General features: G+C 43.6%; 1 protein-coding gene across 12 annotated transcripts in view; it reads right to left on the bottom strand.

Annotated features, from left to right (window-relative positions):
* The window catches only part of VEPH1 (ventricular zone expressed PH domain containing 1), a 150589-nt gene that overhangs the window by 14327 nt on the left and 111147 nt on the right, over nt 1-25115 (bottom strand). For 10 of the 12 annotated variants that reach the window (XM_081862334.1, XM_081862329.1, XM_081862331.1 and 7 more), the window contains 2 exons: nt 24159-24293; nt 11252-11369 (listed from right to left, as the gene is read on the bottom strand). In XM_081862334.1, the coding sequence (XP_081718460.1) occupies nt 11252-11369; nt 24159-24293 (253 nt within the window). Of the gene's footprint in view, nt 1-11251; nt 11370-23112; nt 23354-24158; nt 24294-25115 lie in introns of those variants that run through there. The other 2 variants (XM_081862325.1, XM_081862326.1) reach the window with 2 other exon arrangements.

Raw genomic sequence — 25115 nt, forward strand, 5'->3', positions numbered from 1 at the left:
GTCCCACTCCCATTTCATTCAAATTTCCCTTCATAAATTTCCAAGAAATATTGTCAAAGGCCTTCTCCGCGTCTATGAAAATTAACACTGCTTTTGTATTTATATCTGTTTGCAAAAGTTCCAAAACGTCAATAATGTTCCTAGTATTTGCAAACATATGTCTGCCTGGGAGAAAGCCTGCCTGGTCTTTATGAATTACTTCATTAAGAACTCTTTTAAATCTACTTGCCAAAATGTCTGCAAATATTTTGTAATCCACATTCAGAAGGGAGATGGGACGGTAGTTTTTAAGTTGTGTCTTTTCAGCTTCAGATTTTGGTATCAATGTGATAAAAGCTTCCTTCCACGATTCCGGCGCCTTCTTCCCTTCCATAATTTCATTACAGACCTCCATCAATGGTTGGATCAGATAGTCTTTTAGTGTCTTATAATACTTGGAGGTCAGACCGTCTGGCCCTGGAGATTTGCCCAATTGCATGTTCTGGATAGCTTGTTCAATCTCTTGCTGTGTTATTTTGTTGTTCAGGATTAATCTGTTTTTTTGTGACAACTTTGTTAGTCCATTTCTTTCCAAAAATTGTTTAATCTCAACCTCATCTTGCGGCCCTTGAGTGTATAATTTTTTAAAGTATCTCTGGAAGCACTTTCTAATTTCCATGGGGTTCTGGATATTTCTTCCTTCAATTTCTAGGTTTGTAACTGTATTTAGTTTCTGTCTCTTCTTCAACTGCCAGGCTAGCAGTTTCCCACATTTGTTTGCCGATTCAAAAGTTTTTTGTTTCATTAATTTAATCTTCCATTCTATTTCTTGGTTTATCAATTTGGAGTATTGAGCTTGATACAATTTAATTTCTCTCAGAATCGGCTGTGACTTCGGATTTGATCTTAATTTCTTCTCCAATTCTTTGATTTTCTGCAAAATCTTATCCTTCCTTTCATTTTGTGTTCTTTTCTTTACAGTGTTCTGTTGTATCAAGAACCCCCTCATGACAGCTTTGCTTGCGTCCCAGATAGTTCTTTTTTCCACCGTAGTGTTCATATTTATTTCAAAATAATCCTTTAGAGTTTTTTGGGCCTTCTTGACAATCTCCTGATCTCTAAACAAGCTATCATTCATCTTCCATCTAAAGGAACCGGTTGGCAAAAATGTCATATCCATCTTCAGCACATTATGGTCGGAGCAGGTCTTTGGGCAGATTTCCACTTTTCTGACCTTGGGTGCCAGACCTCTAGATATCCATATTTGGTCGATTCTTGTCCAAGTCAGTTGGGCTTCAGAGAAGAATGTTCCCTCTCTTCCCAGGGGGTTCTTAGTTCTCCAAATGTCAATCCAGTCCATATTGTCTGCCATTTCAAAAAAGGTCTTTGGCAGTCTGCCGTCTTTTGTAACATTTTGATTTTGTGACTTATCCATGTTTGTCGATACGACCCCATTCATATCTCCCATCATAATGATGTTGTTGTAGTCCAGATAGTCCAGCATAATCTCATGCAACTTCTTGTAAAATTCCAATTTCCCGTCATTTGGTGCATAAATTCCTAATATCAAAATCTTTTCTCCTTGATATTGTATCTCAATTCCTAATATTCTTCCATGTTCGTCTTTGAATAAGAATTTAGGTGACAGGCTCTCTTTTGCATATATCACCACTCCTCGCTTCTTTACTCTGTCCGAAGATATGAATTCTTGACCAAGTCTTTTGTTTATTAACACCTTTCTATGGAGCCTAGTCACATGTGTTTCTTGTAAGCAGATAATATCCAATTGTTCTTTTTTTAATATATGAAAAATTTTCCTCCTTTTTTCCGGGATGTTGCAGCCATTAATGTTCCAGCTCAAAAGTTGCAGAGACATCCTGAATAAATCTGGTTATTTTTCAGGGGGTGGTATCTTATTCAGAAGATCTTCAGGGTCCAAGGGTGCAGGTACCTCTGGTGTTTCAGGCCCTGGAAGTTGGTCAATTCCTTTGTGAAGGTCCTCTCCGTATACGTTCAGAAATTTATCTCTATCTTCTGATGTTCTGATTTTGATCTTCTTCCCTCTAAAAGTAAAAGATAGTCCTTGAGGAAATTCCCACCTAAAGATGATTGAATTCTTCCTTAGTAGTCTTGTCAACTCCAAATAGTTAGATCTAAGATCTAGCAGTTGTTTAGGAATATCCTTGTAAATCTCAATTCTTTTGTCCAAAATGTCCAGTGACTTTCCGTAGTGTAGGCCCAAAATCTTATCCCTTTCCTCCTTTGACCTCAATATTATCAAACAGTCTCTGGGCTTCTCTTTCTTTAGAAGTCTTCCGAGCCTAAAAGCCGAAACAATTTTAAAATCCTTTTCCTCTAAACTCCAAAATTTGGAAAATTCTTTAGTCAAAAACTCAGCTAGGTTGCCTTCTTCCACTTCTGGTATTGCTCTTATCCTTAAATTGCTCTCCCTGTTCCGCAGTTCAAGCATAGACAAATAGGTCTGATGTTCACCTACTTGTTTGCAGAGTGGTCTTACCTCTTGTTCTAAATTTTCAAGTTTTTGGCTGGTATCTTCAGCCAATTTCCGATTTTCCCCTGCAGCCTCCTTCAATTCTGCAATTGCTTGAGTATTCTGTGCAACTTGTCCAGATAATTTATTTAAACATTCTGTGTTCTGCTCAATTTTATATGTTTGCTCATCGGCTTTCTTGTCCAAAGATTCTACTTTCTTGTCCAAAGATTCCAATTTTTCAAAAATTTTCTCTAAAATAGCAGTGCTTGCCCCTGAGGCCATATCTTCCAGTTGTAATTCCTCAGTTTCTCCCTCCCCTGCCCGAGGCAGAGAAACAGGCAGAGAGACAGCTTCCACCTCAGAAGGCAAAGTAGGCACAGATGATCTACGTGCCTGTGAGGCTGCGGTTAAAGTTGTCAAAGTTGTTTGTTTAGTTCTTCCTCTCCTTCTTGTACCACTCATTCCAAAGTTATCTAAAAGTCAAGGTCAAGCTGAGTTGTTCCCATGAGAAAGCCACAGCCCAGATGGTAACAGTCAGCAGAGGGCCGGGAAAGGGAAAGTAAAATAAAAGTCACTGTTATAGGTCCCAAATCCTCTAGGGGGAGTTTAAAATATTTCAGGAAAGAAATCAATTTCAGTTAAAATAAAGTCAGATTTCTAAGTCCAAGAACCTTCAATAAAGAGATTTTTCAGCAGAGTTGAGGTTTAATACAGCAACAGTGTTTCTGATGGTGCAAGCTGGTAATCCAAATGCCTTAAAGTAGCAAGTTCAAATTCTCTCAGATTGTTTCAAAGTTCAGATTCAAAGTATCCAAACTGCAAACTGCAAGCTGACAGCTCAGTTTCTCAGGCAGCTCCAGCGCCTGGGGTTTTTAGTTAAAATGTAGCTCCAAAGGGAGAAAGATATCCCCGTATAAATTAAAATATAAAAGTCCAACACATAAAGTTATTGTTCCACTTTGAATAAAGTTCAATGGGTGCTCAGATCAAGTAATTTAAAAGATCTCTCTTTGCCTCCACTCCTCCAGCTCTTTGCGTTCAAGTTCAATGGGAGCGGAAGACGGACTTCCTGTTTTTCGTCACTCCGCTTTCAGCCAAATTTAATATTTTAAAGTCCCAAATTGCATACAGTCAGTTGTTTACTCACGGGTTGTTGTTTTCAGAGCATAAATTTCAGGAAGAAAGGTCAGCGCTCACTGGCAACAGCTACGCGGCTTCACTCCGCCGATTGCGGAACGACCCACAGCGCCGCAGCCTCCTCCGCGATCCGGAGCCCCTTACGGGGTTCCTTCAACGTTTCGGTGGCCGCTGCTGGCGCCCGCCGGGTCCCGGGACCGCAGGCTTCTGCTGCCTGCGGGTTTCCGTTTCGGGTCTCCGCTGCGCCGTAGCGGACGACCCTTTCTCGAGCGGAGCTTCCCTTCCCGTTAGGAAAGGGCAGCCATTGCCCTTCGCGCCGCCTCCGGAAGTCTGTATTTTTTATCTTATCAACAACAAAATTGGCTTGAGCAAATTTTTATTTTGAAAGTGTGACCCAGAGAATAAAGTTTGAGAACCACTACTTTATGGCCTTGGAAACATCATCCCAACCTTTCTGTGCCTTGTGCTATTTTAGTTCCGAATAATAATTTACAAATCCACACAAAGAGATTTCATGAGTAGGTTTGTTTTTAAAACTCTCTGGTTAAAAATGTTTTGCCTTTTAATTGCCTATAAGAAAAGCTGTTTGGAGCAAAACTACAAGTTTACGAAAAACATGGGGCTGCCACCCAAAATGGAATCTCCGTGTTACATTTCCCCCCTCCTCCATTGGAGGCAGTGTGCCTCTGAATACTATTTGCTGGGAATTGCAAGCAGGGAGTGTGCCATTGCACTCAGAAGAAGAAGAAGAAGAAGAAGAGTTTGGATTTGATATCCCGCCTTTCACTCCCCTTCAGGAGATTCAAAGCAGCTAACATTCTCCTTTCCCTTCCTCCCCTGGGGGCTTTGCATAGGCATCTGGTTGGCCACTGTGAGAACAGAGTGCTGGACTAGATGGCCCATTGGCCTGAACCAGCTGAGCTCTTCTTGATGTAAGCCTGTGCTCTGATGCCATGAGGTTGTGGTTTTCCTCATTCCACCATAACTGACAGGCAGCAAAAGGATGATGACAGTGTGAAGACATGTCTCACAATGTGTAATTCTACCCTTATATGAAAGGGACGCGGGTGGCGCTGTGGGTTAAACCACAGAGCCTAGGACTTGCCAATAAGAAGGTTGGCAGTTCAAATCCCCGCGATGGGGTGAGCTCCCGTTGCTCGGTCCCTGCTCCTGCCAACTTAGCAGTTCGAAAGCACGTAAAAGTGCAAGTAGATAAATAGGTACCGCTCTGGCGGGAAGGTAAATGGCGTTTCTGTGCGCTGCTCTGGTTCACCAGAAGCGGCTTAGTCATGCTAGCTGTACGCCGGCTCCCTCGGCCAATAAAGCGAGATGAGCACTGCAACCCCAGAGTTGGCCACGACTGGACCTAATGGTCAGGGGTCCCTTTACCTTTTCCTTTACCCTTATATGAATCAGACCCTGTTTGCACTTTTCCTGGAGCAGCTACTCCAGATAATACCCATCTGCTGCCCACAGGGACCAGGGCAGATGGCAGAATTATGAACCGCACTGACACTGCTCACCTGGACTCTCTTAAGGATTTCTTTTTCCCAGCTTGGTACATGCATATCTGATCTGTTCTAACTCATGGCTGGTCCGTCCATTAGGAAGAATGAGGAGATGGCCTCGGGGAGCTGATCTGAGGTGTGATGAAAGGTTTGCAAAATTGTTATACATTTGATGGTTGTCCTTCTGCTGACAGGGAGCGAGGTGTTTGTGGGCTTTTCTGCCTCATGCGTCAAAGTACATTGCATGATGTCTTCAGCTGAATATTCTGGTTCCTTCCAACGGAAAGTATTCAACTTACATGAGCTGATGGGAAAGCTCTGCCCCTGGGATTTGAGGATGTGGTCACTGGATGATGAACACATGTGCGAACTCATCATTCAGTCACCTACAGCTGTCTCCTAAACCATACTTCTCAGGCTGGGCACCCCACTGGCCAGACCATTATCTCTATATACCCCCACAGGCCAGGTCTGACATGTGGGCAGGGTCAACCACCTTTCAATCATCTGACATCACAATGACAACACGTGTCCCGCTTTTGTTCACACAGTTTGCACTCAAGCAGAATGGGCAGCAAAGTGTGCTTCCCAGGTGTTGGTGGTCAGCTGATATTCAACTCAAGGTAAGTGCTGAGCATAGGGTTTTCCAGGGGCTGAATATCAGCTGACAGCACTTGGTAGGGGCTGTGCAAGGGGCTTTGTAGGGACCACCAATCAGCTGATCAGCAGGGCCAACAAAGCTCTGTTTTCCAAACTCTATCTTTATCTGGATCCACACTTGACAACATTTATGAGATTAAGTGTGGGGCAGGAGGGCATGGCTTGGTTGAAACAGCCTGGCCTAGTTATGCCTGCAGATCAGAGGTCCTTCAGCCTTGCAGTACATAAAGCACTGGTTCAAGGTCCTTGCATTAATTTACAAAGTCCTGAGCAACTTAGGCCCAGGGAACCTTAGGGACCACCTGAACCTTTACATCCCACTTGATCACCAAGATCACCTGCAGGAGCACTGTTCCCTCAGCTGCCGAAGTTCATCTGACGACAACAAGGAACCAAGTCCTTGGTGTCTTCAATCTGCCAATAGAGATTCAGCAGGCACCTGCGGTGACAACTTTTAAACGCCTGCTGAAAGCTCTTCTATTCTGTCAGGCCTACAGAATACATCTTTTCATCAAATCTGATTTCTGGTTTTTATATATATATTGTTTTTACTTTATGGTTTTACGCACATCTGTTGTAAACAGGTTTTTTATGAATCGTGGTGCACAAATATTTTTTTATAAATAATAATTTTTAAAACGTATCTTTGGAAAGCTGGAAATTGGGAACACTCAGAGGTGGTAGACTTGGCTGGTAGCAAAACACAACACAGGCACGAAACAAGACGCAGGGATTAAAGGACCAGTGGGTGAACCACATACACCACACTGAGCTCCTTGGAGGAAAACATCGGATAGAAATGCACTAAAATAAAGAAATAGAATAACTACTATGAGGGAGCAAATGCTAAGGGGTGAGGCATGGACACAGCTGCGCCTGGTATGTCTCTGATCAGATTTTAGTGCATAAATCCCTTTTAAAACCCAGAACTCACATTCAATCCCAGTTTGTAACATAGGACCAAACGTTTAGTTTTGATTATATACATGTCTGACTCCCCACTGTCTGCAGTCTGCATTTCTCCTATCCTCCTCCTTTCTTATTTCCTTTGCTTTTTTGCTTTTTCCTTCTTTTAAGAAAACTTAAACAAACAACACAAATGGCTGCAGTGTCACTGGGTGTGACCCACCTTAGGGTGGGTCACGACCCATCAGCTGAAGACAAAGGGTCTAATGGATATCAGTAGTCTCTAACATGTATTTCCAGGGTGAGGAGTCCAGCTGCCTGTAAAATAATATGCTCCCCATCTGGCAGATGACTACTCAAAAAATAAACCCATTTCATTTTTTTGCTATGACAGCAGGAAATGAGCAAAGAAAGCCCCCAATATAGTGAGGTTTCTAATGTCAAACATTTTGATTCAATATGTTCCACACTGGAGTGTTTGGAGATATATATATATATATATATATATATATATATATATATATATATATATGCTTTCGTAGATATATCCATCCTTGAAAGTGGCTACTTTTAAATATTAACTAAGAGAGACAGGAACTGGCAAAACCATACATTTAAGCCTTTTAAACAGACATTTAATGTCTTTTTAGCTGAACAATTTTCCTTAAGAACTATCAAAAGCAGACATAGCATTCCATTTAGGAAATTCAATATGTTAGGAGTCTACTGAAAAATTATGAATGCAGGCTTTTAACGACCTTTAGATTCCTCATTGATTTAGCTGCAGTTGCACATGCAACCAAATTAATTAATCAAAGTAATTTGTTACTCCCCCAAGAGTTAATATTAGGCCTGCAACAATATTTTCTGAATTCAAAATTTGCATTTGATGCAGCCTGAGAGATTGCTGAAAGAGGATCCACCAAATGGAACATCTGATTTGTTTCGTTGCTGACTAGCACACTTTTGTTTCTGTAGTGACAACTCTTCAATTCCCAATTCCATTCTTCTTTTCCTGCACTTGACTTCATTTGTCCACATGGCTGTTTAATTGATTGATTTTACTTACAACTTTTTTGTGGTGACAAAGTGTTGGCACAGCACTGTCAAAAGTACATCAGTTGGCACAGCTGTGAGCAAATTAAGCCATGAACCAGGAATTGGGAATTTGCCACTTTCCAGAACTTGCTGTAATATCATTCTTATCATCCCTGGGCTGCTAGATGGTGGCTGGACCTGATCAAAGTCCAACAACATGTTCCTGCCATAGTTAGTGAAGGCTAAGAAGAACAGAAATGGTGCTGAGAAGAACAGCATCAAAACCAAATGAATGTTGAACGTATTATCATGAAGCACTGAAAATAACAGAAACAGAAAGGTGCTTTTTGACACTTGCAAAACGAGGGAAGCCATTTTGTCCCAGTCATAGTTTCTACATTCTACAATGGCAGGATTGAAAAAAGATTTGCCTGTTGTCCAATACAATACTCTCCATTGCATTTTCCCACCACTTCCCTTATTGCCAAAAGGTTCAGTTTTTTGGAGGAGAAGCAGGTTTGTTATGGAAGAGTGGCAAATCAACTTTAATTGCCCAACCTCAATTTGTCACTATGAGAATGAATCCTATATGAAAACAGCAACATTCTGGATTTGCCCTATACTTCACTTGGGTCTGTAAGATCAGCCAGAAAAACAAACTGGGGCCCAAACAGCTACCTAGTTCCATGGATGGAGCTTGTCCTGGCTTAGTGGAATTCTTTCCATTGAACAACTTGCATGGTAGAGTGCCTATTAGTTTGGAAAAGAAATGGGACTATGCAAGAATAAGTTATTGGTTTCTATTATCCCCAGGTATACAGAAGTACATTAGTTTACAATTTATATATATTATACAGAAAAGCTTGAAACCCAAAAAAAGATCAACAAGCACCTGTGAACTTCTGGGACTTATGTAACATCGATGACATAACTGTGATGAGCCCATACAAATAACTCACCTCATTGTCCAGAGAAGGAACCTCTGGACTTACATTAGACACTAAAAACAGGAACTCTTGTTTTTGTGGCTATGTTTTGTTTAGGAGATGGGGTAAGCATGACAAAATGATGCCCCAAATCTTGCTCACTGCCCTCCCCCCAGTGGCGTAGCGTGGGGGGTGCAGGGGGGGCCGGCCACACTGGGCGCAACATCTGGGGGTTAGGGTTAGGGATAGGGTTAGGGGGCGCAAATCCAGGGTTAGGGGGCGCAAATTACTTGCCTTGCCCCGGGTGCTGACAACCCACGCTACGCCACTGCCTCCCCCCCATGATTGCCTACTGCCTATGTCCGGAAAGTATGATTCTATAATATTCTATGTAGGCCCCACTGGCCTCAAACTGTTCTTAAGATGTCCAACAGTTGTAAAAGTACCGTATTTTTCGCCCTATAGGACGCACTTTTCCCCCTCCAAAAATGAACGGGAAATGTGTGTGCGTCCTATGGGGCGAATGCAGGCTTTCGCTGAAGCCTGGAGAGCGAGAGGGGTCGGTGCGCACCGACCCCTCTCCCTCTCCAGGCTTCAGGAAGCTATTCGCAAGCCGTGGGAGCCCGCGGGAGTTCCCCCGGGCTCCCACGGCTTGCGCAGAGCTACCTGCACCCCGAAGCCCCGGTGCCCTGAGCAGTCATGCCGGGGCTTCGGGTAGTTCTGCGCAAGCCACGGGAGCCCTCCCCAGCTTGCGCAGCGCTGCCTCTTATCCCGAAGCCCCGGCGCGCTGAGCAGTTGCACCGGGGCTTCGGGTAGCTCTGTGCAAGCCGTGGGAGGGCTCCCACGGCTTGCAGAGAGCAGCCTGTTCCGGGGGCTGGGGTCGGGGGAAGCCCGAGCTTCCCCCGCCCCAGCCTTGCACCTTGGGGGGGAAATAATTCCCCCCCCAAAACTAGGTGCGCCTTATGGGCTGGTGCGCCATATGGGACGAAAAATATGGTAGTCTGCGATGTGGAATTGGGTCTACTCTTTGAGAAGTATATGGAAAAATGCCCTTCATTTAATTATTTGTTGGATCCTGGCCATTTTCAAGTTTGCAATGCACAGGCACCTAAACAGCTGTTCTTCGTGGGTTGTCTTGTATCTCCTAACAATTATGTTTCCTTTCCCTGGAATGGGAAATTTAGTAAAGTTAGTAAATTTGGTAAGCTGGGTTTTAGCAGCCCTAGTTTGTATTTAGATTTTAACTGGTAATTTAGATGTCCTCAATTTAAATTATTGTAAGTTAAATTCTCAGGATTGGGTAGGAAAACCTTTCAAACCCATAATTAGTTTCTTGGAAGTAAGCAACTTATTATTTACTCAAGTTCTATTAGTTTCACTGGAACATGCTTCCCTGTAGATGTGCTTAGGATTTCAGTCTTAATTTATTTTGTCCAGGGATTGCATAGAAAAACTGCTTAATCGAGCAATGACTGTCTAGATCATACCCTTCAGCAGATGTGCTGCTGAATAAAATGAACCCAGTTTTCTTTGAAAAATGCTGGAAAATTAATTATGACTTGTGCTAAACCGAGTTGGGTAAAATACAATGAAAAGCACTTCACACAAATGCAAAACTCTCTGATGATGTTAGTGAAAATTTAGAAAGTCTTCAACTCTGTGTAATAGCCAACAGTCAGCATTAGAAAGTTGTCCAAACTCCCTAATTGCCAGCTGTTTCCACCCTGCTGTACGATTTCAGTAGTGTCACATCTTCAGATGGCAACTCATTTTAATTGGCATCTGTTTTTCCCCTCATATCTCCATCTGTGCCAAACCATGAAATGTTTTTATGCAAACATGCTGGCCCAAAAGAATAATTGGTGTAAGTCCATTTAACTGAGCCACACCCCAAAGAAGCAGAAATCAGCAATAAAGCAAGCCAAGTCATTATAGGAATTAGAGCTCATCATTTACCAATGGGAAGCCAACCAACAGGTTTCGAAAATTACGTATAAAAAATCATTATTATGGCTTTGCTGGGCATGGTTTCATTAGCTTAAATATTTTTAAATGGACACATGAAACTTGGATAGGTACACTTGCATATGCACACTAGTTAAATCCTCCAGTTATTTAGCCCATGACTTCCAGCACTATCTGGAGGGCCAAAGGGTCCCCATCCCTGCTATAAAGAGATAAAGTATTGCATTATATTTGTGCATATCAATGCTGGGGTTTTCTTTTCCACAATTCTCCCCATGTAAATGTTCCAGCACCTTGATGATGTGGCACACAGATTTGTGGTTTGCCCTTTGAATTAAGAAGTACTGGCTTCCTGATTTGGTGAATTTCCACCAAAACATTCAGCCGAGATGCAATACACAGTGGAATTCTAAGCAGCTGTCCTTGGGAGAAAGTCCTATTGAATTCAAGGAGATCTCATCCTTGTAAATATGTTTTAGGATTGCAGCGGTAAGTGGGTCTCCATTTGTACACATTCATTACAGACATTAATGGTTTGGTCGCCCAATTCATATCGTCTGCACAGAGCAGCCCTCAGCACTGTCAGATTCTGAACATTATTACTTGTGTATCTCACTACTACAGGAAAAACTTGTTACCTGTTGCTTTTTCAGGGTTATTACACATGAAGCACTGCCAAGCCCCTGCTTCCTCGCTGTAACCAAATAAATCAAAGAACCTCACTTCTTCCAGATGTATCCGCACATGGTCCAGATCCTAGGCAAGTTACAAAAAAGAAAATGGGGGGGGGGGGGGAGAGACACCAACCCTGTTAGGAACAGACTTGACTGATGTGCAATTTATTACCTGCAAAATAAAAATAAGGTTAAGTACTTCTAGCAATGGGAACTGTAAGTAAAAGTTTATAAGCAATGGGAACTGAAAGTAAAAGTTTATAAGCAATGGATTCAAGCCCTCAGTCTCGTATAATATAGCAATTAAGCTGTGTGCTGTTCTGTAACTACTCCAGTCAACTTTTTGGTGATTGACTAATGAAATTTTTAAAAGCTGTACAGAGTGCAGACCGAGCACTATGTCTGATCGCCTGGAAAGTGATTCTCCTGTGGCCCTCCAACCGAAAATGGCTTCTCAGCCCTGCCCCACAGTGATTATTTTAGAGATCCTCAGTGTTGCAGAGTAGTCCAAACTGAATGGTCTTCACTTTTGTACTAATGACAGGCTAAAGTGAAGGTGTCATTGTGGACTGCAGAAGATTGATGCTGTTGTTTGCTGGGCTATCTGGCATCTAGTGAGGAACACGTGTCCTTTGTTGTTGTTTAGTCGTTTAGTCGTGTCCGACTCTTCGTGACCCCATGGACCAGAGCACACCAGGCACTCCTGTCTTCCACTGCCTCCCGCAGTTTGGTCAGACTCATGCTGGTAGCTTCGAGAACACTGTCCAGCCATCTCGTCCTCTGTCGTGCCCTTCTCCTTGTGCCCTCAATCTTCCCCAACATCGGGGTCTTTTCCAGGGAGTCTTCTCTTCTGATGAGGTGGCCAAAGTATTGGAGCCTCAGCTTCACGATCTGTCCTTCCAGTGAGCACTCAGGGCTGATTTCCTTCAGAATGGATGCGTTTGATCTTCTTGCAGTCCATGGGACTCTCAAGAGTCTCCTCCAGCACCATAATTCCAAAGCATCAATTCTTCGGCGATCAGCCTTCTTTATGGTCCAGCTCTCACTTCCATACATCACTACTGGGAAAACCATAGCTTCAAGCCCCTTCACCACGGCAAGGCAGTGATCCATGAAGGGGAACATATGTCCTTTAGGATGCCCTAAAACTAACCCAGAAAAACTAATTATTTTGAAGCTAAATTCATAGAATCAGTTGGAAGGGACCCAGGGTCATCTAGTCCAACCCCCTGCAATGCAGGAATCTCAGCTAAAGCATCCATGACAGATGACCATCCAACCTCTGCTTAAAAACCTCCAAGGAAGGAGAGTCCACAACCCACCGAGGGAGTCTGTTCCACTGTCAAACAGCTCTTACTGTCAGAAAGTTTTTTCGAATGTTTAGTTGGAAATTCCTTTCTTGTAACAGGCTGAATTTTATTAGAACAAGATCTTTTAGCTTGATGACAAAACAGAAATGCCATTTTATCTCCCACAAGAAACTTGTTCAAAGTTTTCTCTTCTTCCCCCTTTAGAGGAATTGTTACCTAGATTTTGTTGACGCCTTAAAGGACACAGAGTAAGATTTCCTTCACAAATGACAGCATGAGCTAACACAAATGATTTCTAAATGAATCGCAAGGAGGTTGCCGTGTTTGTTTAAAAAGTAACATAGCCTGTGTACTTTCATAAATATCCATGAAGCAATTGACCGGAAATCTGTTAGGAAATAAATACATCTGGAAACATTTTACTTACCAGAATATTTGAACTACGTTATAAAAATATTTTCTGCGGTATGTGCATACTGAAGAGTACAACACAACATTCTTTGCTAGCTAATTTCTTTTTTTTAAAAAAGACTCTGTTTAACCCATATGCACTGATTTGGCCATATTCTGCAGTCTGTTACAATTATACAAGTCATAAACCCTTTCACTGAAGTCACTGGGGTATGTTCTTCTGCCAGAGAAATTTGCTGATTGTGTAAACTTCAAATTTACATGAGTGGAAGTAAAGAGAAAGAAAAAAAAAAGGGGGGGGGAGAGAAGAACCCCTCACCAGAATTTAGCACCAGCAATTTTTAAAAATATATCTAACTTAATACATCACCTGTGCTTGTATTTACTCAGAAGTAAATTTCATTGGGTTTGATCGGACTTATTCCCAAGAAAGTGTTGCATAGGATTTCAGCTTAAGAATAACAGGCTATTATTGTCAGGTAGCTGCATAATAAAACACTTGCTGTGTATGATTGACAATATGATAAATTGAATTTCATCCTTGTATTTTGTTTATTTTATACTAGGGGCTGTGCCCCAGCTCATGTTTCTTGCCAACCTCCCTAGACATCATTTTTGCTCCTTTTAATTGACAGGTGGGTCATGCTCAGGATACCATGTATGTTTCTCTGTGTCCATTTAATGCTCACAACAATCCTAGGAGGTAGGTGGTCCTCTCAAACCTTGGCTGAACCTGTCTTTTTCCTTCAGGTTAGGTGAAGCCAAGCAACGGTGACTGGCTCAAGGTCAACCAGAAAGCTTCATGACTGGAAGGCAATCTGAACCCAGTTTTCCCCATGCTGCCTCTTCATCACACCGATACCTGATTCTTCCTCCAGGGAGGAAGCTTACACATGGTTCCCCAGCAGTCTCCTAACTGAGCAGCTTACAGGACTAGGCCTGCTTAGCCTCAGTAGAACCATGTGCCTTTCGGCCATTCTTGTTTCAACAAATTATTCCAGACCAAGGTAGATGTGCTGTGGGAAATCCATGACTGGCTTTCCAAATATGTTTCTCTTTGGCTGACGAAGCAGTTGCATAAGCCTCCAGTTTGGATTTGGCAGAGGTGCTTAACTCTTTCCTCACAATATCCTAATAACAGAAATGTCCATCTAATGCACTGCTTTTTCTTGCACACATTGGGAGGAGATTTCCATCAGGGAAACGGCACTCCACGTAGGTGGGATAGTAAAAGTCATGGTTTAACAAACCATAGTTTAACAAATCACGGTTTAGCATTATGCAGACTTGGGCATCAAGTGATGGGCAACTCAAAACTGCATCCTCACTAGTCTTTGGTACAAAGCACAATCCATTTTTTAAATCCCTTCAGAGCATCCATGTGCATTTTGAAAGCTACAGCAAAAGCTGGCATATGTCCAGGTTGAGGGAACTATGCCAAATAACTGATAGACAGGATGGATAAGGTCTTCCCTACCTCCTGAGTAGTTGTGACAAATGTTTAAAAATGCTATTTCAATTGGCTAGGGTAAAATGAAGCCTTTTTTTAAAAAAAAAATTCCTCAGCAAAGAGAAGTTTCTTTAACCAGACTGCCCGGCATTCTAAATTTCTCTGACTGATATAAAACATCTGGCTGTCTCTGATGAAATGTAACAGAGTAGTGAAGTTGACATGCTTTATTATGATAGGGCGGACTAGTTGTAAATTAAAATAAAAACACAAAAACCCAGATTTAGTAAATCACCATTCACAAGTTTTCTTTGCTGTTTATCAATTGGCCTTTTCATGTTCCATTTTCCATTAAAAGGTCTTTCCCCCCGGAAGACCTTGCTTGAGCTGCAAAATTGACATTCCACAACTGAAGGCAATGGAGTACAAATAATTCATGTCATAAAAGCTTGAGAAGAGACCTGGATCAGACTAAAGGCCCATCTAGCCCAGCATCTTGTACTTACAGTGGTCAACCAGATGACTCTCAGATGCCCACAAGCAAGACCTGGGCCCCACAACACTCTTCCCACTTGTAATTTGCAACAGCTGGCATTTAGAGGCATACGGTCTCTGACATTGGCAGTGGTACACAGCAATCATAACTAGTAACCATGGATTTGTCTAATCCACTTTTAAAGCCACCTAAGTTAGTGGGTAGGGGCACGGGTGGCGCTGTGGGTTAAACCACAGAGCCTAGGACTTGCCAATCAGAAGGTCGGCAGTTCGAATCCCCGCGATGGGGTGAGCTCCCGTTGCTCGGTCCCTGCTCCTGCCAACCTAGCAGTTCGAAAGCACGTCAGAGTGCAAGTAGATAAATAGATACCACTCCAGCGGGAAGGTAAACGGCGTTTCCGTGCACTGCTCTGGTTCGCCAGAAGTGGCTTAGTCATGCTGACCTGTACACCAGCTCCCTCGGCCAACAAAGCGAGATGAGCACCGCAACCCCAGAGTCAGCCACGACTAGACCTAATGGTCAGGGGTCCCTTTACCTTTAAGTTAGTGGGTGTCACTACATTTTGTGGTTGTGCATTTCATACTTCAGCTGTGTGCTGAATAAAGAAGTACAGTCGTACCTTGGAAGTCGAATGGAATCCGTTCCGGAAGTCCATTTGACTTCCAAAACGTTCAAAAACAAAGCTGCTGCAGCCAATCAGAAGCCGCGGAAGGCCCGTCGTGCATTCAGGTTCCAAAAGAACGTTCGCAAACAGGAAAAATCACTTCTGGGTTTGCAGCGTTCGGGAGCCAAAATGTCTGAGTTCCAGGGCGTTCGGGATCCAAGGTACGACTGTACTTCGTTTTTCCTGTTCTGAATCTTCCAACATTCAGCTTCATTGGATGTTCCCACATTCTAGTATTATATGAGAGGAAGAAAAACTTCTCCCCATCCTAGTTTCTCTACACCATGCATAACTTTATATACCCCAAGCATGTTTTCTTTCTAAGCTAAAAAGCACAAGATGTTATAATTGAACCTTTTCTATAATATTGTTTTTGAGGTATGGTGACTAGGGTTGTACACAGTGTTCCAAGTGCAAAGTATAGATTTGTTTAATGCCCATTAGGATATCGGTAGTTTTATTTTCAACTCCTTCTCCCAGGTGGAAAAAGGCCTGCAAGGCAGGGAGCAGGTCTTCCAGGAATCACAGCCAAGATGTTAAAATAAGTTTAAAAGCATCAGTCTCAACTGAAATTCTTGAGTGCACCTACAGGTTCCTCCTCTGTGAAAAATATCAAATGATACCTGCTCTCTGTCTGTCTTGTTCTTTAAACAGTTACTGATCTGTAAGAGGACAATGTGTTTTGATCCCATGACTACTAAGCTTACCGTACTTTTTCCTTTAAAATCATACTAAAAAGTGGGGGTTGTAACTCTGTGCCATATCCCCCCATTTTCTTAAATTAGTCTGCAAAAATAGAGGGCATCTTATACATGGGGGCGTCTTATAGACAGAAAAGTATGGTACTTGGGAGTCTTTGGTGAGGAATTTGTTGAAAGTCCAAGTTCCCAGTCTGGCTACATAGACTGGTAAGATGTATTTGGTGTCTTCTTAATTCCATAGAATCATAGACTTGTAGAACTGGAAGGGGTTCCAAGGGTCATTCTAGTTCAATCCCCTGAAATGCAGGAATCACAGCTAAAGGATCCCTGACATACAGCCATCCAACCTCTGTTTAAAAACCTCCAATGGAGGAGAACCCATCACCTTCTGAGGTTTCCACTGTCACGGTCCGGTTCACGGGTGATCGAAGTCCCGGCAGGGGACGTCAGGACTGGGGGCAAGATGGCGGCGGCGGGGGGGGGGGGAGAACAGGAACAGGGGTCCAGAAGCCAGGAGTCAGGAAGCCAAGAGTCGGAGGGTCAGGAAGCAGGGAGGCACGAAGTCAGGGGTCCGAGGGTCAAGAAGCAAGGAGTCAAGGGTCCAAGGATCAAGAAGCAGGGAGTCAAGAAGCCGAGGTTCAAGGATCAGGAAGCAAGAAGCCAAATGTAGCAAGGTAGGGAGCATGTTGCTGTGGCAAAGAGCCAAAGAGAAATGCTGACCTTATATCCCTTCCCAGCTCTTGCCACCAGGTGCTGTGAGTTACCAATCGGCCTCACCTATGAGGCCGCGCCTTGCCTCTTCAGAAAAAACTTAGGAAGGCCCCAGTCCTGCAAAGTCCTATTGGCATAGCCACCAACTTTTCCCTTTTCTTGTGAGGAATCCTATTCGGAATAAGGGAATTTCCCTTTAAAAAAGGGAAACGTTGACAGCTATGCCTATTGGTCACAGGGCCTGGCTCCTGCATGCCAGTGGCGTAGCGTGGGGGGTGCCAGGGGTGCCGGCCGCACCGGGTGCAACATCTGGGGGGGGCGCAAGTCCAGAGGGAAGGGACAAGTTCCTTCCTCCGCCGGGCTCCCCGCCGGGCTCCCCGCCACCAGCCTTGCGCCCTAGCGCGCGTGCCCCCCCCGCCGCCGCCGCTGCGGCGGCGCTCCACTCACTGCTCGCAGGAGGAGCAGCCTCTGCAGCAGCACCGACACCGCCACCAATGCCTGGCCGGGCACGGGCAGCCTCCGCACCCCGACGCTGCCACCATCCCCTTGGCCTAGCCACAGGCGGCGGCTGCTTCTGCCAACTGGGAGGGAGGAGAGCTCCGAGGGGCGTCGCCGCGCCCTGCGCTCCCCAAAACCCTCCGAGAGGAAGTCGGCGGGCGGGCGAAGGTCCCCCAGCGGGTGAGGGTCTCCCGCTGGCTCCGGCTCTCAGCGCAAGTCTCAGCCACGGGGGGGGGGGGGGTCGGGCGAGGACGGAGCGCGGCTGGAAGTCCCCGGACCAGGCCGGGGGGAGGAGAGGCGCTCGCCAAGCCCGGATCTGGAGCGCCTCGGAGCGCGGGCTCCACCTACAGCCCAAGGAGAGGAGGGGGCGGGGAGGCGCCCGAGGGGAGGGGGCTTCGGCTGCCTCGGCCCGCGGGGGCTCCGCAAATAATAAATTTAATAAATTCCTGCTGAGCCTTAAGGGGGGGGGGTCGTTGGCTCCTTCGCTCGCCCCCAGCCCCAGTGGCGTAGCGTGGGGGGGTGCAGGGGGGGCTGGCCGCAACATCTGGGGGGGCGCTCTCGCACTCGAGTGCTAAAATCCAGGGGTTAGGGGGCGCAAATTACTTGCCTTGCCCCGGGTGCTGACAACCCACGCTACGCCACTGCTGCATGCACACCTGACACCCACTGTCAAACAGCTCTTATCACCAGAAAGTTCTTCCTAATGTATATTCAGAATTTCCCCTCCTGTAATTTGAATCCACTGGTTTAGGTCCTACACTCTGGAGCAACAGGAAGCAAGGTTGCTCCGTCTTCCATGTAACAGTTTTTTCGGTGTTTGAAGATGACTATTATATCTCAGTCTTCTCTTCCCCAAGCTAAGCATACTATGCTCTCTCAACCATTCCTGGAAAGGCTTGATTTCCAGACCCTTCGTCACCTCTGTCGTCCTGCTCTGCACAAGTTCTAGCTTGTCAATATCCTTCGTAAACAGCAGTGTGTTTCTACGGCACTATGAGGAGCAGCAGAAATTGGTAACCCTAGAAGCAGGAATGTTGTGGGACTGAAGAACTTCATGCTGACAGCATTAACAGTGGCATGCAGACTGCACATGCCTCACTGTCTGCATGATTGTCTCCATACCTGCAGTGCACATATTCATGCATCCCTGCAGACTGATGGCAAATGCTGTACAAACCACAGGGAGTGGGGGAGATCAGATTCATATCAGAAGCACATAGGTACAGATCTAATCTCTGCAAAATCTTTGATGTAGTCCAGATGTTCTCTTGGAGAGCTTACATGAAAATTGCATCTCATCACACCTGAGACTCTCTGGGCCTAGTTATTTACCCTACAAAGCACAAAACATTTAAGTCAATACTCTGGCTCTTAAGCCTGTGCAACATAGCTGTCAACTGTTCCCTTTTTTAAAAGGGAAATTCCCATATTCCAAATAGGATTCCTTACAAGAAAAGGGAAATGTTGACAGCTATGCTGTGGAACACTGTAGAAATCAATAGGACTAAGGCTGCAATCCCAGACTTCCTTACTTGGAAGTAAGTCACAGTGAAAACAATGAACCTGATTAGGATGGAGTATCCTCCTGGTCATTCTGCCCCAAAGTCCTGCCCTGATAGTCTCACTGCTGGGCTCTGACAATTACTGGAAATGACTCCAACTGGAAGGAGGCAAGATGGGAGGTGAGGGTCAGCACTCCCTTCCAGCACTCTGTTTGTTTTCTAAAACATCCTCTGTGTCCCCAGCTTTGTACATAATTGAAGCTGAACTGCATTGAAACCGACAAGTTTTCTGCTTTCAGCTCTACTTTGGCTCTGACTTTTGGCTCTAGTTTTGGCTCGTCTTTCGTAGGTTGAAGATATGCAACCACTTTCAGCGATAGCCAGCTTGTGATAGGCTTCCCCCTGCTTCCTCAGCATTAGGGAATTCCCAGTAAGAGAAAATAGCCATGAAGGTTTTTTGTTTTTTTTTTTTAAAAAAGAAGACGCAAAGCCCGCCCTTCAGAAGCTCAGCTGGCAAACAGAGGAGGTAGAAGGGGCTTCCAAAGTTTTCTACGAGGGATTAGCATGCTCCAGTTCTGCAAAAACGAGACGGCTATAGCGATAAGGAGACTTAGCACATATTTTTACAGAACGTGAGCAACAGGACAAGCTTGTTTGTCTTTCTTATGAGCCCTTGTCCTGCTCGTAATATGATTATGCAACTAATACATTTGAGAGCAATAGCACTTGCTGTTGCTGCGTGTTCAATGTCTTTGGGGAATTTTGCATGATGTATTAGAATTCTGGCCAAGACGGATTTCACTTTCCTAAGCACTTTCCTCTCTCTTGGTGGTTCCCTCAGTCAAGTGCTGTGTCTCTAAAGCTCAAACTACACATTGCGCAGAGTGCCACCCTCAACTTTCTGCATTGTTAAAAAGCCAAAATGAGCTTGGGTATGCTGTGGATCGGGGAGTAAGGAAGGGAAGCGTGAGACCTTTCCACTCTTGTCGCTTTCCAGCTTCAAATCCCTCTCCCCATCCTGCTTTGCTATCTATACTTTACCCAAAGTTAAAGGGAAGATCTAGCAGATCAAAGCATCACTGGGATGTGTGTGATTTTGAGCTGAAAGCAGCAGGAAATAAGTGAAGAAGCTTCTCTCCCAATGTCCTATGCTCAGATACAACCCCTACAACCCCTCATGGGGTTAAGCCCCAGGGTGGTGAATGCTGAACAAGGCTTAGCATATTAGCATGCTATATTAAACTAGGAGAAGGACAATCCTTGGTCAAATTTTTGCTCAGATATAAAGTTTACTGGGTGACCATGGTCAGCTCATTATCTCTCAGTCTAACCTACTTTGCAGGATAAAATGAAGGAGTGGAGTAGAAATGGATGCTTTTTGAAGAAAGGGAAGGATAGATTTTAAATTTATGATAAAACTACTACTATTTTATTTATTAGACTTCTGTCCCACCCTTCCTCCCAAAGGAGCCCAGGATGGAAAATAATGAAGTAGGAAAATAAAATGAAAACAATAAAGAACATATTTTTTAAAATGTAAATGGCCACAGGTTCACAACTAGTACTTGCAAGGTTGCAGAGAATCTAGATTCCTAGATTTACTCATTAAATGCATGAGTGAATGGGAAAGTTTTTTAGTTCCTCCTGGATGCTAATAATCAAGAGAGAGGGGAAGACAACTCACCAGGGATGATTTCCACAAACAGGGAAATGCCACTGAGGAAGCTCTGCCACAGGTCAGTGCCAACCAGGCAACACTCACTCCACCAACAGAGCTTCCACTGCTGATGATAGGTCCTGAGATGGCTGATACTGGGGAAGGTAAGCACTTCGAGTCCCAAGCCATTCAAGGCTTTGTATGCTAGTAAAGGTTAAAAAAGGTAAAGGACCCCTGGACGGTTAAGTCCAGCCAAAGGCGACTATGTGGTTGTGGTGCTCATCTTGCTTTCAGGCCAAGGGAGCCGGTGTTTATCCACAGACAGCTTTCCGGATCATGTGGCCAGCATGACTAAACCGCTTCTGACAAAACAGGACACCATGATGGAAGCCAGAGCATACAGAAACGCCATTTACCTTCCTGCTGCAGTGGTACCCATTTATCTACTTGCACTGGTGTGCTTTCGAACGGCTAGGTGGGCAGGAGCTGGGACAGAGCAACGGGAGCTCACTCCGTCATGGGGATTCGAACCGCTGACCTTCTGGTTGGCAGGCCCAAGAGGCTCAGTGGTTTAGACCACAGCACCACCCACGTCCTATGACAAATACTACACCCTTGTCTTAGGCCTGGTAGCAGCAGTTACTACTACTACTAACTCATGGAACTCAGTCAAATGTTTAGAAGCAAATATAATAAAATCTATTTCACTGAGATTTCCAAAGATACTTCAGTCCTCTCAATAAGAATGCAAAAGATTATTTTTTATCCCCCCCCCAAAAAAAACTCAAAGCCACACATTATTTCCTTGTCCTATTTTATACTTCTCCTCAAAGGAAACCCCACCCAATCTTTTTGTAAGCAGAGAAAACATGTGACTTGATTTGATTGCTTTAAATTCAGTCCCACATCGAATGCATCTGGAAAGTTAGGATTGGAGGAGTGAGGATTGCTTCAAAAATGTCCCAACATGGCATTAGGAGTATGTTTGAGCAGTTTTGCTGTTTGCTTTTTATTTCACTGTGTTTTTGTGTAAGTAAGCAGCTCTGGACACAAAGTGAGTCTCTTGTTTGTGAAAAAAAATATTTGTTTTACTTACATCATTTTTGTTCAATTTGTGGGGACATTGGGAGGACTTAAATTCTTATTTTTGAATGTGATGGTCAATCCTATAGTAGTTTAGCCACATTCAGACAAAAGGTGCTATTGTCTGGTCTTCATGTTTTTTGGATCTTTTCTGTCAGTGAAAGTTTTAGAAAAGCATCTCTCCTTGCTTGACTTCAATTATGCAATTTTAAGTTAGGGTTGTGCATATGTGTGTGTGTTTGTGTGCAGTTTTTTTTATTTTTAAAAGAAAACTGTAGGTTGTTAAGACTTACTTCAAATACATTTTTTAAAAATCCATGCTGGTCATTTGCATGAACCTCAATTAAAGGCTAATAGCTTTGACCAGAAATCTTTTGCTTTGCTTTGAAACAGAATTCTTTGCCATCTTTGAAATTGCAATTGCTTTGAAGCAGGGATATTTTTAAAGGGCAAAGGCTGACAGGATAGAGCATGCACAAATCATTACCCCTGCAGAGTCGGTGCCATAGCCCACAATTATGTGAATTTGCAAAAGGCAGCTATTCTCTCTTTTTTTGTAAATAAGAGCAAATGCCAAGTACCATTTTCATTTCCATCCAGATATCAATTGCATGTGCAAGGGATTAGGGACAAAACTCAACGACCTTTCAAAAAACAGCACAGAGGACATCAATGCAAGCACTGACAAGTTCAGAAACTTATTAAACTTAGTTTAAGCAATATGATAGAAGTGTATAAAAGTATTCATGGCATGGATGGTGGACAGAAAAAAGTCCCCCCCACTTTATTATTATTAATATAATAATTATTATTATTCATATTTGTATACTGCCCATCATCTGAAGATAACAGGGTGGTTCACAACAGATAAATACAAAATGAGAAAACAAAATATATAATAAAATGAACCAAAAAACCCTCCCACATTTAAAAGGTCATAGAAGGTTTAACTAGCTAAAGGCTGGTTATAAAGGAACGCTTTGCCTAGCGCCTAAAGATATGTAATGAAGGTGCCAGGCGAGCCTCCCTGGGAAGAACATTCCACAAATGGGGAGCCATAGCATAAAAGGCCCATTCTCGTGTTGCCACCCCCTGGACCTCTTGTGGTCACATGGTCACGGGTTGGTTCATATGGGGAGAGGCAGTCCTTGAGAACTTGGAGATATCATATTAAGCGGAATGCTGGAAGATTCAGAAGAGACAAAAGAACGTACTTCTTCAAACAGTAAAACCATGGGATTCGCTCCTGCCAAAAGTAGTGAGGGCCACCAACTTGGATGAATTCATAGAAGATATGACTATGTTCTATCCCCACTGACAGAGGCAGCATAGTTCTGATGCCAGTTGCTCTCAGCATGCCGCTGAGCTCAGATTCTGTTCGCAGGCTTCCCCTAGGCATCTTGTTGAGAACAGGATGCTGGATCAGATGGGCCACTGGCCTGATCCAGGAGGCTTTTCTTATGTTCTAACATCCTCTGCCACTATGCCCCAGTCATGGAGGATGGGCCTATGGATTGGTATTAGCCATGATGGCTGAATGATCAAAGGCAACCTACCTCTGAGCAGCATTTAAAAACAAGAGACTGTGCAAAAATGAAAAAAGGAGACAAGCTCACATATATGTGTCTATATAAAAGTATGTATTTGCAAAAGTTCCTTCCGGTACATTAGGTTAGTCAGACAAATGACCAAGACAAAAGGATAGCCTTTATCATTTTGGACAAACCCATATGCTTTCCCTCCTTTTCAGGCTCCAAAAGGTGATCAAAATAAAGGAATGTCTAGGAGATTGAGGGGAATAATACATTTGCACTAAATGACACACAAAAAAAGTCCACATGCAAGATTTGCTACCCATGAAGCAGAGAAAGAGACTGTGCCCTCTCCTATGTGGTGCTGTTAAAAATAACAACTTTCTGTTCCCACTTTTATATTTGCGAACATGTGAAATGAAATGTATGCTATGTCCCTTCAAGTTTTCTACTTTATCTGAATTTTATACCCTCTTAACATGCAGAGCTACACCACTCCCAGTACTTCTCTGTCCTTTCTAGGGAGCTCATATCTAGGGATAACAGCATCCAATTGATTCTCCCCATTTCCTTGGTTTTGATTACATCCATGCTCTTATTTATAACCATGAATTTTCAGCTTCGGAGTACTTGAATTCAGTGCTTCAAGAAGCCCATCTTGTCTCAGAGGCTTCTAGCATTCGCACATAAACTCCACAGCCAATGGTCCACTAAAATTTCACTATGATCCTGAGGAGCAGCATTGATTTGATCTCTCTGTCCAGATTTGGTGGCTACTGCACTGATCTATCATATAGTAATATGCACATCATACCCTCATGAATGCTCACTGGGGGTGGGGAGGAAAGAGAAATACCTTTTCGTGTGGAAATGTAGACTGAACCATTGCAGTTTCAAAGCTGTGTGTTCCCTTCAGCTGGGTTTTCTCCCACAATGCTTTCAAGGCTTGTACAGAATTATTTTGCATGGACAAAGCTTCTGGGAACAAACTCTGCTGGGCAATATTGAAAGAAGAAAGCGTCATGAACAGTGTTTCCCCCCCAATCTGACAATTAATACAAAATACAGGTTAGAAAAGTTCTGACAAACTCAGTTAATTATATGGTGACTTACCAAAACTCTCAGAGTCAATAGCAAAAGAAACAATCCTAATAATTTTCATATCGGGGAGAGAGCAGTGAGACAATGGATAATTTAAACTTTTCCCCTTCTCATGTCTTTCTGAGGCTCAAGCTAAGGAAGCTGAGGCACAGGCAGGCATGGCAACCCCGTCCTCAACACATTATAATTGATTCAAGCGACCGACACTATACAGTACATAAAACCTGACTCTGAAACCAGACTGTAACTGAAAGCAACAGGGTGATACTGTTATGCCCTGTCATTTTAAAAAAAGATAAAAATTATAACTCCCAGGAAGTTACAAAATAAAGGGAAACCAATGTGGCACAGCGACTGCAGTGCAATTATTAACCCATTTTTTTAAAAAAAATGTTTTCTTTTCCACTGTGTTTACCTTCAATCTTCTAAATTCAATATTGTTAATACATGGCTTACACCCAACTGTTATCATGTTTTCCTCAGTGCTGATTTTCATCTGTATTTAACTATTTCACCTTATTATTTCCCCCAAGACCAGGTTTTAACCTTATTCTTCAGTGAACTTGCTGGAGTATAGTAGCTTCATTCATCAATGGTGTCTTTGCTCCTTGCATTCCCCCCCCCCATTCAACATTCTTTCCCATTAGCTCCTCCAATATACACTTCCTTTTAATATTCTTTCTTTCCTTTATTTGATTCAATTAATTCTCTA

This window comes from Podarcis erhardii, assembly GCF_964252035.2.
Source record: "Podarcis erhardii genome assembly, chromosome: 5".
Taxonomy (NCBI): Eukaryota; Metazoa; Chordata; class Lepidosauria; order Squamata; family Lacertidae; genus Podarcis; species Podarcis erhardii.